The 16,494-nt window shown below is 41.7% G+C and overlaps 1 protein-coding gene across 3 annotated transcripts in view; it reads left to right on the top strand.

The window, feature by feature from the left end:
* Nucleotides 1–2,413, top strand: part of HAPLN1 (hyaluronan and proteoglycan link protein 1) — a 76,402-nt gene extending 73,989 nt beyond the window's left edge. For all 3 annotated transcript variants that reach the window (XM_064140465.1, XM_064140463.1, XM_064140464.1), the window contains exon 5: nucleotides 867–2,413. In XM_064140465.1, the coding sequence (XP_063996535.1) occupies nucleotides 867–1,156 (290 nt within the window). In that variant the 3' untranslated portion in view covers nucleotides 1,157–2,413. The remainder of the gene's footprint in view (nucleotides 1–866) is intronic.
* Nucleotides 2,414–16,494: the final 14,081 nt, after the last annotated feature.

Raw genomic sequence — 16,494 nt, 5'->3', positions numbered from 1 at the left:
TGGTTTTGACACCACTAATGAAGACCTAAGACATGCATGGTTTTGATCTACCACAGGCTCAAATTCTGCTTCAGAGAAGCTGTGCAATGTCTTGGCTTTCTCACAAGAAAAGAAGAAAAAAGAAAATAAAAAATGTGCTTGTACTTAATCAGAAACAAGTTCACTGCCTTGTCAGAGAGTAAAGCTGCATGCGTTACCCCCAGCCACCCTCATCCAAATGCTATCAAAGGCCAGACGTTGCTATGCCATGCTTCTGAGAAGAAAACTTGTAAGAGTTTTAAGGTAATTCTGGGAGCATAATGAAGAAGTGCCCTGCTTTGGCTGTGTAGCTGACTTCCCTTCTCTCACAGTAGTCTGAAGCAGTTTGAGATGTGAGATCTGCTTTGCCCAATATTTTCACAGGGTTCCTCAGATGTTCTCTGAGTTGACATTGGCACCATGTTGGTAAATGCATCTGACACTGTAAAGTTAGATGTAGAACAGCAGACCTGCACTGAATCCCAGGGTATTTTCCATCATCACTTTGCCCTGATCCTCTTATTTTTTTGTCTCTTAGGATGAAAATGCATTGAATTTAAGTGGTTGTGGGTGCCATACCATACCAAAGTTAGCACAAATAAACACAGAACTTTCTCTACACGGTTTTGTTTGGCTTTTGTTAGTCCTGATATTTATCAACTCATCATATTGAAGAAAAAAAAAAAAAAGGTATTTTTAAAAGCTTGATGTTCACAATTGCACTATTCCAGATCAACCATTTGATATGGCTGCAGTAGAGAATCTCCATTTCTCCTCAAAATTCACTGTTCTCACATCAACTTGGACCATGATGATAATGACCTCTTTTTCCTTCTTTCTCTTACCAGGTCGTTTTTACTACCTAATTCACCCAACCAAGCTGACCTACGACGAAGCCGTTCAGGCGTGCTTGAAGGATGGAGCTCAGATTGCTAAAGTTGGCCAGATATTTGCTGCCTGGAAGCTCCTGGGGTACGACCGCTGTGATGCCGGCTGGCTGGCTGACGGCAGTGTCCGCTACCCCATCTCCAGGCCAAGGAAACGCTGCAGTCCTAATGAAGCAGCAGTTCGCTTTGTAGGCTTCCCTGATAAAAAGCACAAGCTGTATGGTGTCTACTGTTTCAGAGCATACAACTGAAAATACCTAGAGCACGAAAGTTTAAAATTCATTAAGAACATGTGAAAGATTTCTTTTTGATATGAACTCATGCAAGTTACCAAAACTGTGATAAACCTTTTTTGATTACTGTAAAGTCATTTTCATAAACCCAACCCATTAATTTGTTCTTTTTCTTTGTTTTAGTATTTTTGTAAAATTATCATTCCATAGATATTTTAAATTAATATAATTTAATTGAAGCTCTAGGTAAGGAAGTTTTAGAGCCAAATTCTTTAAGCTACATCATCCCATCACAATATACTTTTCATGAATGGGGCATGCAATAGAGCTTGACGATTGCTAGGGCACAATTAATGGAACGTAAGGCTACTCAAAGCAGAAGCTTTTAAAAGCACAGATTTTACATGTTTGTACCAGTTTGAGAAACTCTGCAAATTGATTATATCAGGAAATATAATGTTTTGAAATAAGATAATATTTTTGTTAAAGGGGATCAGTGAGGTTTTGCAAAGAAAACCTCACAGCAGTGTAGGATAGAAAATGACTGTTTTCACTGGTTTCACATGAGAACAACACAGAGCTTAATAAAAGCAGCTAAAAAAGTCCATAAAAATAGGATTACTTTACAATTTAAAATCATGCCTTTCTGAAAAAATAAACTCCTGGTCCCATGCATAGGAACAAGCACAACTAGTTCTCCTGAACGTTTCAATTGTGTTTTTGTTGTGAATAAACCATTGACAAAGGAATTAATAATTAACTAATGAGGAAACCCTGTTTTCTTCTTAATGCCAATTAGAGATGCCTGAGAAGTGTTGTATTACCTTTGAGTAGCTTTACTGAGTTATTTTTAAACTCTTAAAGGCCATTTGCTAAGCAGCATATAGCATCTACTCAGGGCAGTTGTATAAATGAACTGCTGGACAGAGAAATTGTAAACTTTAGCAGCTTGATTTTACATTAGCCTTTGAAATGTTATTGTCTTAACAAAAGCACATTACAAGATTTAATATTTCTTACCTATTTACACATCTACAAGAAATAAAAAACCCAAGAAAGTTATGAAGTCTTAGATCATGATTATTAACTAAAATCTGAAACCAGCTACTAAGGTTTAGAAGAGGGGGGGGAAAAAAAGCAACAAACGGTCAACACTACTTCCTTACACCTTATTTGTATCTAAAAGGTACATCTCTTTTGTAAGCTAACAAAAAAATATAATATCAATAGCCCTGAATTATTTAGATAACACTCCTGAGAGTTACTGGGGAAAAAAAAAAAAAAAAGGCAAAAAAAAAAGCTTCTTTTCACTAAATCTGTAGTGATCTACTGGGAGATGTTTACCTATATCCACCAGTGTCAGAGATAAACACATGCTGTGTATGGTGCCTAGGATTTTCAGAGCTGCCTAAAGCGTGAGGTCCTTCCTAAATGCCAGTCTGAGGGAATTTGGATTTCTGATGCAAACCTGATTTTGGATGCAGCAATTCTTGGTGCTCATCTTCAGATACCTTAATACAACCATTTTTTTCAGAGAGTGGGTGCTTGAGGCTTTCTGAAAATTTACTCCACTTATGGTGTCTCAACCTGGTTACCAAAAAAAAAAAAAAAAAAAGAGAGAGGCTACTGATTAAAAATATCTTGGTCTTGAGTAATCTCTTAGGAATTTCTTGTCATTCTTTATCTGGTACTGATTCTACCACTTGAAAATGGAGACTTTTTTTTTCCTATTCTATGCTTGCTAACTATGAAGATTTCAGAGGACCAATATTTGTATTACTGAAAGTTTTATAGCTTCCCATTGTTTCCGTATCTAAATGAGATTCAGCGGTATTTATCCAAGTAGGACACAACTGATATGCTTCTATGAATGGTTTGATGTAGTTATTTTCCCATGGACATGAGTAAATAAATCTCTTTCCCAGAGTAGTTGTGGTCCTGTTTTAAAACTCTGTGAAGAAACCAGGAACAGTATATGTTAAGACTGTAATGGAAAGATACCACGGTGTAAGAGATATTGGAGCTTGTTCCCATCAAACTTATAGTCAAGTTTCCATTCTTATGGGGATATTTGCATCCACTGTGGATATTTGCTCATACTATATGGATGAAGCAATCTTGGTGCCAAACCCACCCCCTCTCCCCAAGCCCCCTCTTTTTAATCCACTAGGAATTGGATTTTCTTGAAACCCTATCACTTAGCTATAAATAGAGACTTACTACAGGTCAAGCCCCCAAATCCATGCAATCTTTTCTGAACAGCTAATTTTTAAGTTGGTGTCCATTTCACACATTTTCTCAGACCTTTTATGAAACCTTTAGAGAAAAAATGGAAATGGAAAGACAAATGGAAAATATCTGTACAGGATAAGGAATGGGGTATGCAAGATTGGACCACAACCAAGGTGAATATATGTATTATTCCCCCAATCCAGCCTTCAGAAACATGGGGGAAAAAAAGGTGCAGATTATTTCATGGTCTATTCTGAAGCTTGGACAAGGAGGTTGTGGGGTGGGAAAAGCTGTAGGGAATATCTCAGTTGTTATGCCAGCTAGATCCAGAGTTGCTGTAAAGATGGAAGCCTTTTAAGCAACTGACTTTATCCTCCACAAAGATCTGCTAGATTTGGAGGAGGCCACATGGTTTTCCTATTGCACAGAGGTGAAGAGACCCTCATGATTTTTTTTTTTTTTAACCTCTCCAGGGAAACCCTTCACAGGGTTTCACCCAGACACATCTCTTTTTTTTTGCAGGACTGGGGATTATATTTTGCCTGCATAAAAAATGTACACATCCAACCCACTCGTGGGGCTGGCTAAAGTGCCCTCACTGCTAGACCAAAGGCACTGCGGGAAAGGTGAATTCAGCCTTTCACCAACTTTGCAACGCTCTGGAGATGGCTGGTCAGGTCCTAAATCACAGCAATCTCAGGCTTGCTGTAGCTTATGCCTTCTGTGTCCATATCCCTGGGCTGCCACTGTGAGAGCCCAGGTGTAGCATCCCCCCAACCCACCCCTGCTTCGTGCATCACTGGAACTCCGGGACGGTGACTGAGCAGGCTCTGCACCACCCAGGTGATCCTTCAGCTGTGGGGAAAGCTCCTAGGCTCCCAGCTTGGCAGCACAAAGAGGCCACAGGGCAACAAGGAATTAAGTCTCTAGAGAGACGCTGAGCTGACATAGGATCACAGATGGCCAAATGTATCATTCAGTTAAGCCTGTAAGTTCGCATTGAAGATACTGCTTGCTAAAAATCATATGTTCATGTAACTCAATCATTGCGTGTGAACTTGCATTTCTTGTGTTGCTTGTGGAGAGCCCAGCAGTCCAGTTCGGGATCAGGCTGGACTTAGATATGTGCATTGGTGTACAGCATTACCTATTACTTTAACAGACACAGTTAATTGGGTAGCTGGATGAAAATAATTAGTTCTAATGTAAGAAGGTATAAGAACCATAAAAGTTGTGTGATTGCCTGAGAAGTGGGCACAACTAAATTAAAAAGACATGAATTCTATTTATTTTTACAGCTACTGACTCCAATTCCTTTTATAATGTCAAATGTCAGGATATTTTTTTCTTTTTTTCAACTAAGCTAGCTAGGTGCTTGGATAAAAAAAAATTAAAAAGCAGCTTAAGAACTGGATAAAAGTCTGTGCTATTTTCTGTTTATAAGAGAATATTCTATCACTAGGATTAATTAATGTTCTCTGTCATTATCTTGTATTTCACAATGTATCTGAATTTTAATGCCTGTGAATTGACAACAATTAAACCATGTTGTTCTTTTCAGTGTGATGATTTCTTCTTATTGACTGGCTACTCTTCTGCTTCTGCCTCAGCTCAGCTCCTAACCTCTACTGATGCTTGAGGTTATTCCCCAGGTGCCATAACTGAATCCATTACATTCAATGTGATAAAATTACTCAGGAATAGGCCTGATATCCAACACAGAGAAGTATAGGTTATGATTGCTAGCTCTGAAAGAATGTTCCCGTTCTAATGATTTAACACATGTCCTCAATATGAATACTTATTAATTTTAACTCTTTAGTCAGAGTTGTTTTCAACTCCAACAAGCAAAGTAGTGCTGAACCAAGTCACTCTGCTTCAGAAAAAACAAACTTGTCTTGCACATATATGTTGGAAACAGAAGTACATCAAAATAGATCTTCATCACTTCAAAGCAGCTAACTTCTTTGAAACTACATGCTGGAGAGTGGGGTTAGTCATACTTAGTAGGACAAATACATCCATCTTGGAACTCCACTGAAGTCAGTTTTGTAGAGGTGAGTTTGGCAAATATACAAATTATTTTAACTCACTTTTTTACTAATACAAGGACTGCATAAGCACACTTTTCAACTATATAATGGTAACAATCAGTGTTGATTTAGAGACAGAGAGAGTGATTTGCCATTAGAATGAGCTGCCCAGGGAAGTGGTGGAGTTGCCATCCCTGGACATGTTCAACAGAAGACTGGATGAGGCACTTAGTGCCATGGTCTAGTTGACTGGATAGGGCTGGGGGATAGGTTGAACTGGATGATCTTGGAGCTCTCTTCCAACCTGGTTGATTCTATGATTCTATGATTCTATGCCTCAGAAAACACAAAGAGAAAGAAAATAAAAATAATAGATCAAATATTAAAACACTCACTTTGCCATAAATCCCAAACTGATTGTAAAATAAGAAAAAAAAACAAAACAAAACAACCCCCAGAGTAATCTGAGAATATCTTTTACAGTGACAATAAAGAAAACTGTATTCTGACATTTTCTTTTATGCTTCCTTGAAGCATTTTGAAAGTAGAAATGCAAATACCAATTTCTTATTTGTGTTCTCTGACATCTTCTGAAATAAGCATAAATAATTAAGGCTTTTTTTTTTTTTTTTTGGTAGACATTATACTGCACATACATCACTAGAAATTGGATGTAGAACACTGTCAAATATGGGAAAGGTTATGAAATTATTTATGTAATCCTATGGCTTTAAAAACTAAAAAACAACAGAAATCACTCTTTGTAATGTGCAACAAGAAAGATTTCCAGCGTCAAGCAAAGAATTAGTTGTTCAGAGCACTGGGCCAGCTTTTCAGCTTCTGTAATCACATTATTTCTTCACTCTTTTATTGACCAGTGCCAGAGAGCTAACCCTGAAAGTTACCTTCACTGCACCACTTTGCTGAGAAACACCTTCCCAAAAATATCAGTATATACTTAACTTCCAAAAATATCAATATATCCACCATGTTTCCAAACAGATGGAAAAGGGCTTTTGTTTAAAGTCACTCAAAACAAGAGAAATGTATATTGACATTAATATGTTGTCAAGGTTAATCTCTTTTATTTTCTACAATTTAGCTGCATCAGTTTTAAAAGTAGCAGCTTTGTTATTTTTCAACATTGAGCAGAAAAACAAAATTGCCCTTGGTAGGTCAGTCAAGTCCCTCAGGGGTTAGCACTGGAACCAGTGCTCTTTAACATCTTTCTCAGTGACATGGACAATGGAATCAAAGCACTCTCAGAAAGTTTGCCAGTGATACCAAGCTGAGTGATGTGGTTGATGCACTGAAGGAAAGAGATGCTGTACAGATAGATCTGGGCAGGCTACAGAGGTGGGCCCATGCCATCCCTGTGAAAGTCAACAAGGCAAAGTGCAAGTTCCTGCACTGGGTCAGGACAATCCCAAGCACAAATACAAGCTAGGTGATGAATACATTCAGAGCAGCCCTGCAGAGAAGGACTTGGGAGTACTGGCTGATGAGGCACTTGACATGAGCCAGAAGTATGCAATTGCAGCCCAAAATCCATCTGTATCCTGGCTGCATCAAAAAATATGTGGCCAGCAGGTCAAGAGGGGTGATTCTATCCCTCTACTCAGCTCTTATGAGACCCCCACCCAGAGTACTATGTCCAGCTCTCGAACACCCAACACAAGGATTGTCTCTGTTGAACAAGGTCCAGAGGAGGGCAGCAAAGATGATCAGAGGGCTGGAGAACCTCTTCTACAAGGACAGGCTGAGGGAGTTTGACCTCTTCACCCCGGAGAAGACTTCTAGGAGACCCTATAGAGACATTCCAGCAGCTGAAGGGGTCCTACAGGAAAGCCAGAGAAGGACTGTTTATAAGGGCCTGTGCTGACAGAACAAGGGGTAACAGTTTGGAAACAGAGCAGGGTAGATTAAGACAAGATATTAGGAAGAAATGCTGTACTATGAGAGTGGTGAGACACTGAAATCAGAGGCCTCACCCCTGGAAGAGTTTGAGATAAGAGTTCTGCAGCAATTATATTTTTCATTGACTGTATCAGCTTCCATGGAATGACGTGGCACTATATAAAACAGGGGCTCTGTCTTCATGTTTGGAAGTGAACAGATTTGAGATTTGATGGAACCACTGAAAAAAACAAAAATTTCTAGATTTTTGACCTAACAACTTATTGAATGAAGAAGTAGGCTGCCATTTTAATTAGACAGAATTCTCTCACTGACTCACAAGGGATCCTAGCAGCTGATTCTTACGCATTTGTTATCCATTTTCTCCCTGTTTCAGAAATGACAGATGTTGAAGAAATAAGCTGCAGAGTAGTAAAATCCCAGCACCAGGTAATTTGCTTTACACAAAGAGACAAGATTCCTCTGGATTTCAAACCAAAATTAAAAAACTAACAAATAGTCTTAATTTTAAGAGAAAGGCATGAGACAATTATGAAAAATAACTACCAGTGAAAAATAATTATCAGTTATTAGCAAAAAATAATTAATCCTCTGCCCATGCCATGAATAGGGAAGGCCCATTGAAAATGGAAGTGGCCTGGAAGATTCTTTAAGAAGGAAAAGGAATCATAGAATCATAAAATCATAGAATCATAGAATCATAGAATCAGTCAGGGTTGGAAGGGACCACAAGGATCATCTAGTTCAAACTTCCCTGCCATGGGCAGGGACACCCTACCCTAGATCAGGCTGGCCACAGCCTCATCCAGCCTGCCCTTAAACACCTCCAGGCATGAGGTCTCAACCACCTCCCTGGGCAACCCACTCCAGGGTCCCAGCACTCTCATGCGCAACAACTTCCTCCTCACATCCAGTCGGAATCTCCCCACCTCCAGCTTTGCTTCTTTCCCCCTAGTCCTGTCACTCCCTGATAGCCTAAAATGTCCCTTCCCAGATTTTTTGTAGGCCCCCTTCAGATACTGAAAGGCCACAATAAGGTCACTTTGGAGCCTCCTCTTCTCCAGACTGAACAGCCCCAACTCTTTCAGTCTGTCCTCATAGCAGAGGTGCTGCAGCCCTCTGACCATCCTTGTGGCCCTTCTCTGGACACACTCCAGCATCTCCACATCCCTCTTGTAATGGAGGTTCCAGAACTGGATGCAGTTCTCCAGATGGGGTCTCACCAGAGCGAAGCAGAGGGGGAGAATCACCTCCCTCGACCTGCTGGCCATAGTTCTGATGCAGCCCAGGATCTGTTTGGCCCTCCTAGCTGCAAGTGCACACTGCTGGCTCATGTTGAGCTTCTTGTCCACCAGCAGGAAAGAAAACAGAAGGCACTAGTTCAGCTACTGATCTTTCACACTGAGCCTGCCTTGTCATAGGAACTGGCTGGAGGGCCGAGCCCAGAGAGTGGTGGTGAATGGTGCCACATCCAGCTGGCGGCCAGTCACTAGTGGTGTCCCTCAGGGATCAGTGCTGGGCTGTCATGGAGAGTAGCAGAAGCCCTTAGCAGGCCTCCCTGTTGTGAAGGTTATAGTGTCTCACATTAATGCCAAGAGCATCGTAAAACCAAAACAGTCCTTCAGTCCCATGAGAAGGTCTCTCCCTAGTCGAGATAAAAGGTAAACAATGGCCACTGTTTTGGCTAGGGGGAACGGCAGTTCTCATGCCCGCTCGACACCTGGTATGGGCCGAGCTTGGGGTGGTCTTAGAAATTGTTTTGGTAAAAGTTCTCCAATTGTATGGATTGATTATAATTTTGTGCCAATCTGTAAGAATAACGTAGAATAGCCTGGACTGGAGGGTTACACCTCTTTTGAACATTATAAAAGTGGTGTGCCTGCCTGGATCGGGAGCTTGCTTGCTTGCTGGTACCTGCTCCCGCCTGCTCGCTCGCTGGCCTGCCTGCCTGCCTCGCTCCTGCCGCGGTGACCTCTTGTTCCTGATCGGCCCTGCCCGACGAGGGGCCCGCAGAGGCCTGAAACCTGCTTGGGCCCGATCCTGACGAACAAAGGGACACCGCCCAAAACCTCGAACTTTGCTGAATTGAACTGCGGAACAGTGAGTAAATCAAAGAAGGAACTCCTCACCTAAAGACTGAGTAACTTTAAAGACTCAAAAGAACTCTAAAAGAAATCACAGACTCTCCTTTATCTGCTATTTTCTGAAATGTTATTCTACAACTTCAATCCTAAAAGAACTCACGTGGGGAATTTAGTTCAGGAGGGGGATCTCCGTGTTTGAGCAATAAATCACTTGAACTATACAAGTGAGCCTTCGCGTATTTTCCCCACAACCGCCCAAACTACCTTCCATGACATGGGCCCCATCCTCTTTAACATCTTCATAGATGATCTGGATGAGGGCATCGAGTCAGCAAGTTTGCAGATGACACTAAGCTGGGGGCAGATGTGGCTGGGTTGGAGGGCAGAAGGGCCTTGACCGCCTGGACAGATGGGCAGAGTCCAATGGGATGGGGTTCAATAGCTCCAAGTGCTGGGTGCTGCTCTTTGGCCACAACAACCCCATGCAGAGATACAGGCTGGGGTCAGAGTGGCTGGAGAGCAGCCAGACAGAGAGGGATCTGGGGGTACTGATTGATACCCGCCTGAACATGAGCCAGCAGTGAGCTCAGGTGGCCAAGAGACCCAGTGGCATCCTGGCCTGCATCAGGAATGGTGTGGTCAGCAGGAGCACGGAGGTCATTCTGCCCCTGTACTCTGCACTGGTCAGACCACACCTAGAGTACTGTGTTCAGTTCTGGGGCCCCCCAGTTTAGGAGGGACACTGAGATGCTTGAGCATGTCCAGAGAAGGGCAACGAGGCTGGTGAGAAGCCTTGAGCACAGCCCTACGAGGAGAGGCTGAGGGAGCTGGGGTTGTTTAGCCTGGAGAAGAGGAGGCTCAGGGGTGACCTTATTGCTGTCTACAACTACCTGAAGGGTGGTTGTGGCCAGGAGGAGGTTGCTCTCTTCTCTCAGGTGGCCAGCTCCAGAACAAGAGGACACAGCCTCAGGCTGTGCCAGGGGAAATTTCGGCTCGAGGTGAGGAGAAAGTTCTTCACTGAGAGAGTCATTGGGCACTGGAATGGGCTGCCTGGGGGGGTGGTGGATTCGCCATCCCTGGAGCTGTTCAAGGCAAGATTGGACGTGGCACTTGGTGCCATGGTCTAGCCTTGAGCTCTATGGTAAAGGGTTGGACTTGATGATCTGTGAGGTCTCTTCCAACCCTGATGATACTGTGATACTGTGATATTTTGCACAATGACTATTAAGCCACACGTTTAAATATAAAATTAATTAAAAAACCCCAATCAACCAACCAAAGAACAGATTTCTCCTTTTCCTTTGTCAAGCCTCAAACTGGAAGTAGGGAATTCTCATAAGAAGTCCTTTGAGTCTAATATTTCCCCTCTTTTGTCTGAGAATGCCTCAGTCCTTGAAACCACAGCAGAATAAAGTCCATCTATTTCTGCAACATTATGCCAGAGGCAAGCAATATCTGCTTAATAACAACAGCCCTAACAAGGAACTCAGCTAATGAATTATGCACTAGAATACTTTCCAGTGTGTCCAGTGGGTATTTAATGGTTTCTCCCTTTTTTTTTTTTTTAATTTAAAATCCAGAAAATAAAACTAAAACTTGTATGCCTTGATTCTAGTTGAATATGAATAGCTTGGGTTTTGTCCCAAGCATTTCAGCTCCTTCCTACACTGTTGTTCATTGTGCTTATGCATGATTCTTGTGTGATCTATGAGATCCTGCTCTGGCAGGTGGGTTGGAATAGATGATCTTTTGAAGTCCCTTCCAGCCCCTGACACTGTGATTCTGTGATGATGCTGTTTACTTTCTACTTAATCTCATCCTCATTTCTTTAGTAGCTGAAATAGAATTGTTTCTGGTTTTATAAAGAAAAAAAAATTTTTATATATATATATATATATATATATATATATATATATATATAGTGCTAGTTTGAAGCAAGCTAGAACGTTTTGGTGAGAAAAACTAGATCATAGGCTGTGAAAAGAAAAAAAAAACAATGGTGATGTCTACTTTCCCTCAGAGTCTTGCTGAAGAAGAACATAAACATCAGGTATCACTCTTGCCATTTTTGTTTTTCACTTTCTGGCTGGCTTCTGACTGAGCTGCAGCTCCCTAACCTCACCTTTGCTTCTTAACCTCTTGGTCGAACCTCTTTTCTTCCTTAGGACTGGGGTAAGGTTGAGAGGGGCAGGGGGAAGGTGCAGGGGTGGTTGAGAGCTCCTCCTGGGGACTCAGGTTTCTGGGAGGGGAGTTGTGTTTCTGTATTACTTTTACCTTGTATATTTCTGTCTATAACTGTATATACTGTAAATATCTGCTTGTGTATTGTGCTAGCTGTAAATAAATAGCTTCATTTATATTCCCAGAACCGGCTGAGTCTAGTGGGGTACCTCTAAAAGTAGGGGGGGTGGGGAACACCCAAACCACCACAATACATACTTAAAAATGTTGAAGTTTCAGGTCAAACACAAGATAGACAAATTAAAAATACTTCATTCTAGCAAAAGTGTCTTTTGAATCAGCAGCTCTCTTTTTACAGTGAAAAGATGAAAATTCCCAACATAAAATGCATACCTATTCTGTGCCACCAAAGTGTCATCAGTGGCTATTCTTGACTTTCAAGGATTTGGGTTTTCTTTGGGAGCAGTTTTAGTTCTCTATGACTGCTTTTGACCTGGAAGCAGCAAGTAAAATGAAACTAACAAGAAAGCCAACCCCTCACCAACAAAAATTCACACAAAAAAACAGAGGAAAGGATGTCAGGAAAAACGTCAACAAACTAAACACAGTGGATGACAGTAGTATCTTAATAATCAAGCCTGAGAAACAAAGGAGTAGCAATAACAGGTAATTTCACTGTTCCCCATCTCCAGACAGCGACATTGCTTCCTTCTGTTGATGACTCTTACCAGCAGAACCAGGTCCTTCCAATTCCTGCATAGCTCTGTGCCAACTGCCTTCATGCAACTTTGCTCTCTGTCCTGCATCTTGCTCTAGCTCTAAGAAGGAGGGCAGGGATGGGGCTACCCACTGGGTAACTGGAAAGGATACCTGCACTACATGAAGGGTGAAATTGCAAAGAGTACAGCTGTCAGGAACTCTGAATTCACCCTGGTTTCTTGTAGATTAGGAGAGCATCTCCTCTGTAATACCCCAATAAATCCATTTACTAGAGCACTGTGAATGAACACAAGAGACACAGGGACCTTCACTTGCACACCTAGGTGTTCCACATGCTCAGACAATTTCTACCATGCTGACTTTCATGTTTATGTTATTAATGGTCTCTAACTGAAGGCATACTTAAACTGCTCATTCGACCCTTCTCAGCTGGCCCTTGGACTCAAATGTCTGCTAGTTAAGTGCTTCTAAATTTGTGAACACAGCAAAAATAACAATGATTCCTCTGGTTAAATGACAGTTTAAATGCTGTGGCCATGGAACAAGGTCATAGCTACATATCACTATGTGTACATTGTTCAACAAAATCAGTGCATTTAATTGAAGGCAGCTATGTCGTTTTGAACTCTGCCTTCTGATCATCTCCAGCTCTTGCCCTCTGGCTGGTTAGAGGGTGATTTGGGCACGCATGTATTATGTTTGCATTGGAGAAAACTGAATTTGAAGCTTAAGCTGAGGTGGATATCAAATGCATCCCTGTCGTAAAAGAGATGTTGGGGTATGAACCAATCCTCCATGCTCCAGACATCTTCAAGACACATCTATAGTGTGGATTTTTTTTCTTCAGGGACTGAAACAAAACTTGTAACTCACGCTGTTCAGATGCAGGAATCCTATCACTAACTGATCCATTCTCCCACATCACTCCTCTTGCACTGAATTACTTGACAAGGCAGACATAGCACAGATGGACAACTTGGGGTGCTGCTTACAAGCAGGTGGCCACAGGGAGAATGGCCCAACAGTATTTCATAACAGTAGCAGGTCTCAGCCACCAGAAGCACTGGATACAGCATGCTTGTGTAATAGAGGAGTAATTAATTAATGTGAGATGGTATATTTTCAAAATCAATATTGTTTATTAATTTTCTGTGATGGTTTGGGTGTTACCTGCCTCCCCCACATTTAAGAAAATACCCAGACTAGACTCAGCCAAGCTAGAAATTAGAATGAAGATTTATATTTACAGCTTAGCACAATATGCAAGCAGATATTTACAATATATATAGCTATACACAGAAATATACAAGTTAAAAAAAGGTAATATAAGAACACAACACCCCTCCCAGAAACCAGTCTGAGGAGGGGCTCTCAACCACCTCCTTTCCACCCCTCTACCCTATCCCAGACTTTGCTTTACATTCAAGGTGAGTTTGGAGAATCGGCCAGCAGAGTTAGGAAGCAGATGGATTAGCTACACAGATAGCAGGTTAGAGAGAGAAGTGCAGGTAGCTAGAGCCAGAGAGCAACTCTCTTATCTATATTTGTGTTCTTGTTTTCATACATCTCAGCAAGCCTATGAGTGAAGTAGACATTACCACTCTTTCCTTTTTACAGCCTATAATCTACTTCCTCTCAAAAAACATTCCAGCTAGTGTCAAACTAGCACATTTTGGTACTCAGAACTCTCACCACTCCGATCACCAATTTTAATAATAATCAGGTCCTCTTGCAATAGTCATGGAAACATTATACAGAGGAATAATATAGGATCTAGAATAAACAACTAGCAATAACATAATGGTAATTAAATCAGAAGAGAAGATTCTTGTGGTCAATATATTGCTTACCATTAATTACACCTCTTATCCACTAGATGGACTCAAAAAGCTTGGTTTTGTTTATGGCAGAAGGCAGTTGGTGAATTACAAGTGACTTTAAGTGTTTACTCTCAACTTGTGGGGCTAGCTACAGCTTCAAACAGTACCCAAACACTTGCAGAGGATTCTGTTGGTGTCTTCTTAGCCGTTGAGGCTTCTGAGTCTTCCCAAGCTTCACACGGTGCTGAGAAAAAGGTGGCAGACAATCTCTGACCTTATCCTCTGGATGATCTGTGTACCTCCAGAACTTCCTGTCTTGGCAGGAGACTTTCAGGTGTAGGCAGGATATCTTATTGTGATAGTTTGGATGTTACCCACTCCTCCACACTTTGGAAATCATCCAGACTAGACTCAGCCAGCTCTGGAAATTTGAATGAAGCTTATTATTTAGAGCTTAGCAAAATATACAAGCAGATATTTACAGTATATACAGTTATATACAGAAATATATAAGGTAAAAGATAATACAGAAACACAACTCCCCTCCCAGAAACCTGAGTCCTCAGGAGGGCTCCCAACCACCCTTCCACTTTCTCCCACACCTCTCAACCTCACCCCAGTCCCAAGGAAGAATGAAGGTTCGGCCAGGGGTTAGGAAGCAAAGTGGATTAATCAGAGAGACAGCAGAGAGGCTAGAGGAAGTGCAGCTCAGACAATGCCCCAAGAGGAAGAAGAAGTGCCGTATCTATGTTTGGATTCTTGTTCCTATACATCTCAGCAAGCCTATGAGTAAAGTAAACATCACTCTAGTTTGTCTTTCACAGACTGTAATCTAGTCCTTCTCACCAAAACATTCTAGCTGTCTTCAAACTAGCACACTTGTGATGTGCAGTCTCAGCACAATGTCACACTGGCTATGCAGGCCTATCACATGGAGGCATTTAGAGCCCGTTCCTGGTAAACTCAAGCCAGGCAGTTTCCAGGCAGTTCAGGATGCAATAAGACAGTGAGGCAGAATACTGCCAGAAGCAGAGAGCAATGGCAGCAGGCAACAGCATGAAAGAAAGCACAAATACAAAGGCATAGCACATTGTGTTACCTGCCCATCTCTTTTTATCAATACAGCCCAAGACTAATGGACCTCTGGACACAGAATAGCTAATCAGAATGGCAGTTATCCAAACTTGACCAAATTAAGTGAAACCATAGGCTTGCTTTACCTAAGTTTGGGGAAATCATAGGCCTTGCATGAGGCAGGCACAAGCCAAGTGCATGTACCTTGTTTACAGCAGGATGTAAACAAGAGCAAAACAAGTCTGGGCAAGCCAGAGTCCTTAGACTCAGTGGTTCCAGGTTCTTTGTCCTCTTTCCAACAGTTGCTTCTCCTCAAAAACAGAAGGAGGGAGAGTAGAAAAACATGTCTGGGCAAGCCAGGACATGTATGAGCCTACTTTGGCCTATTCAGGCCTACCACAATAGCTTGTACCTTTAAAACCATCTCCTCTATCTCCTAGTGTAAGGCTACAATCATACCCCATAAATTTTACAGAAGATTTTGACTTCAGATATGTCTTTATATCCACAAGTGCTTTTTGTACAGAGTTTAATATTTTATCTTCTAAATTTGATAAAAAGAACAAACTTTACAGGGAATGTTGTATTTGATTGGTGTGTCCAGCTGGTGATACATGCTGGATTTTCTCTTCTACTCAAGGTCTTTCATGTCTAGTAAAAGAAATGGAGAGGAAGGAGTGGTTGGCAGCTGCCAGTGCTGAAGTATCAGACAATGAAAACTGGTGAACCATTTCCTCTAGCTCACACAGTTTACATGGTAAACATAAGACTCTCATCCAAAGCCCAGTTTCTCTTTTGCCAACTTTCTAGGGATGTATCAGCACCAAAATATGGTGTCAGTGTTTGGGACAGCCTTAGACACTGAGGGTACCTCAAATAATTACAGAATCACAGAACGTTACAGGTTGGAAGGGACCTCCAGAGATCATTAAAATCCAAGCCCCCTGCCAAGGCAGGATCACCTGCGGTAGTTTACACAGGAACACATCCAGGTGGGTTTTGAAAGTCTCCAGAAAAGGAAACTCCACAACCCTCCTGGGAAGCCTGTTCCAGTGCTCCATCACACCCACTGTCAAGAAGTTTCTCCTCATCTTGAGATTAAATTTTCTATGTTCCAATTTGCAGCCATTGCTCCTTGTCTTATTGCTGCTGACCAGTGAAAAGAGATTGGCCCTATCCACTTGACACCCACCCCTCAGATATTTGTATATGTTGATGAGATCCTCTCTCAGTTATCTCCAGACTAAACAGCCCCAGGTCTCTCAGTCTCCCTTCACAACAGAGATCTTAAAGTC

Source organism: Pogoniulus pusillus, chromosome Z, assembly GCF_015220805.1.
Source record: "Pogoniulus pusillus isolate bPogPus1 chromosome Z, bPogPus1.pri, whole genome shotgun sequence".
Lineage (NCBI taxonomy): Eukaryota > Metazoa > Chordata > Aves > Piciformes > Lybiidae > Pogoniulus > Pogoniulus pusillus.
The sequence above is the reverse complement of the archived record's forward strand: the minus strand, read 5'-3'. Positions and strand labels throughout refer to the sequence as shown.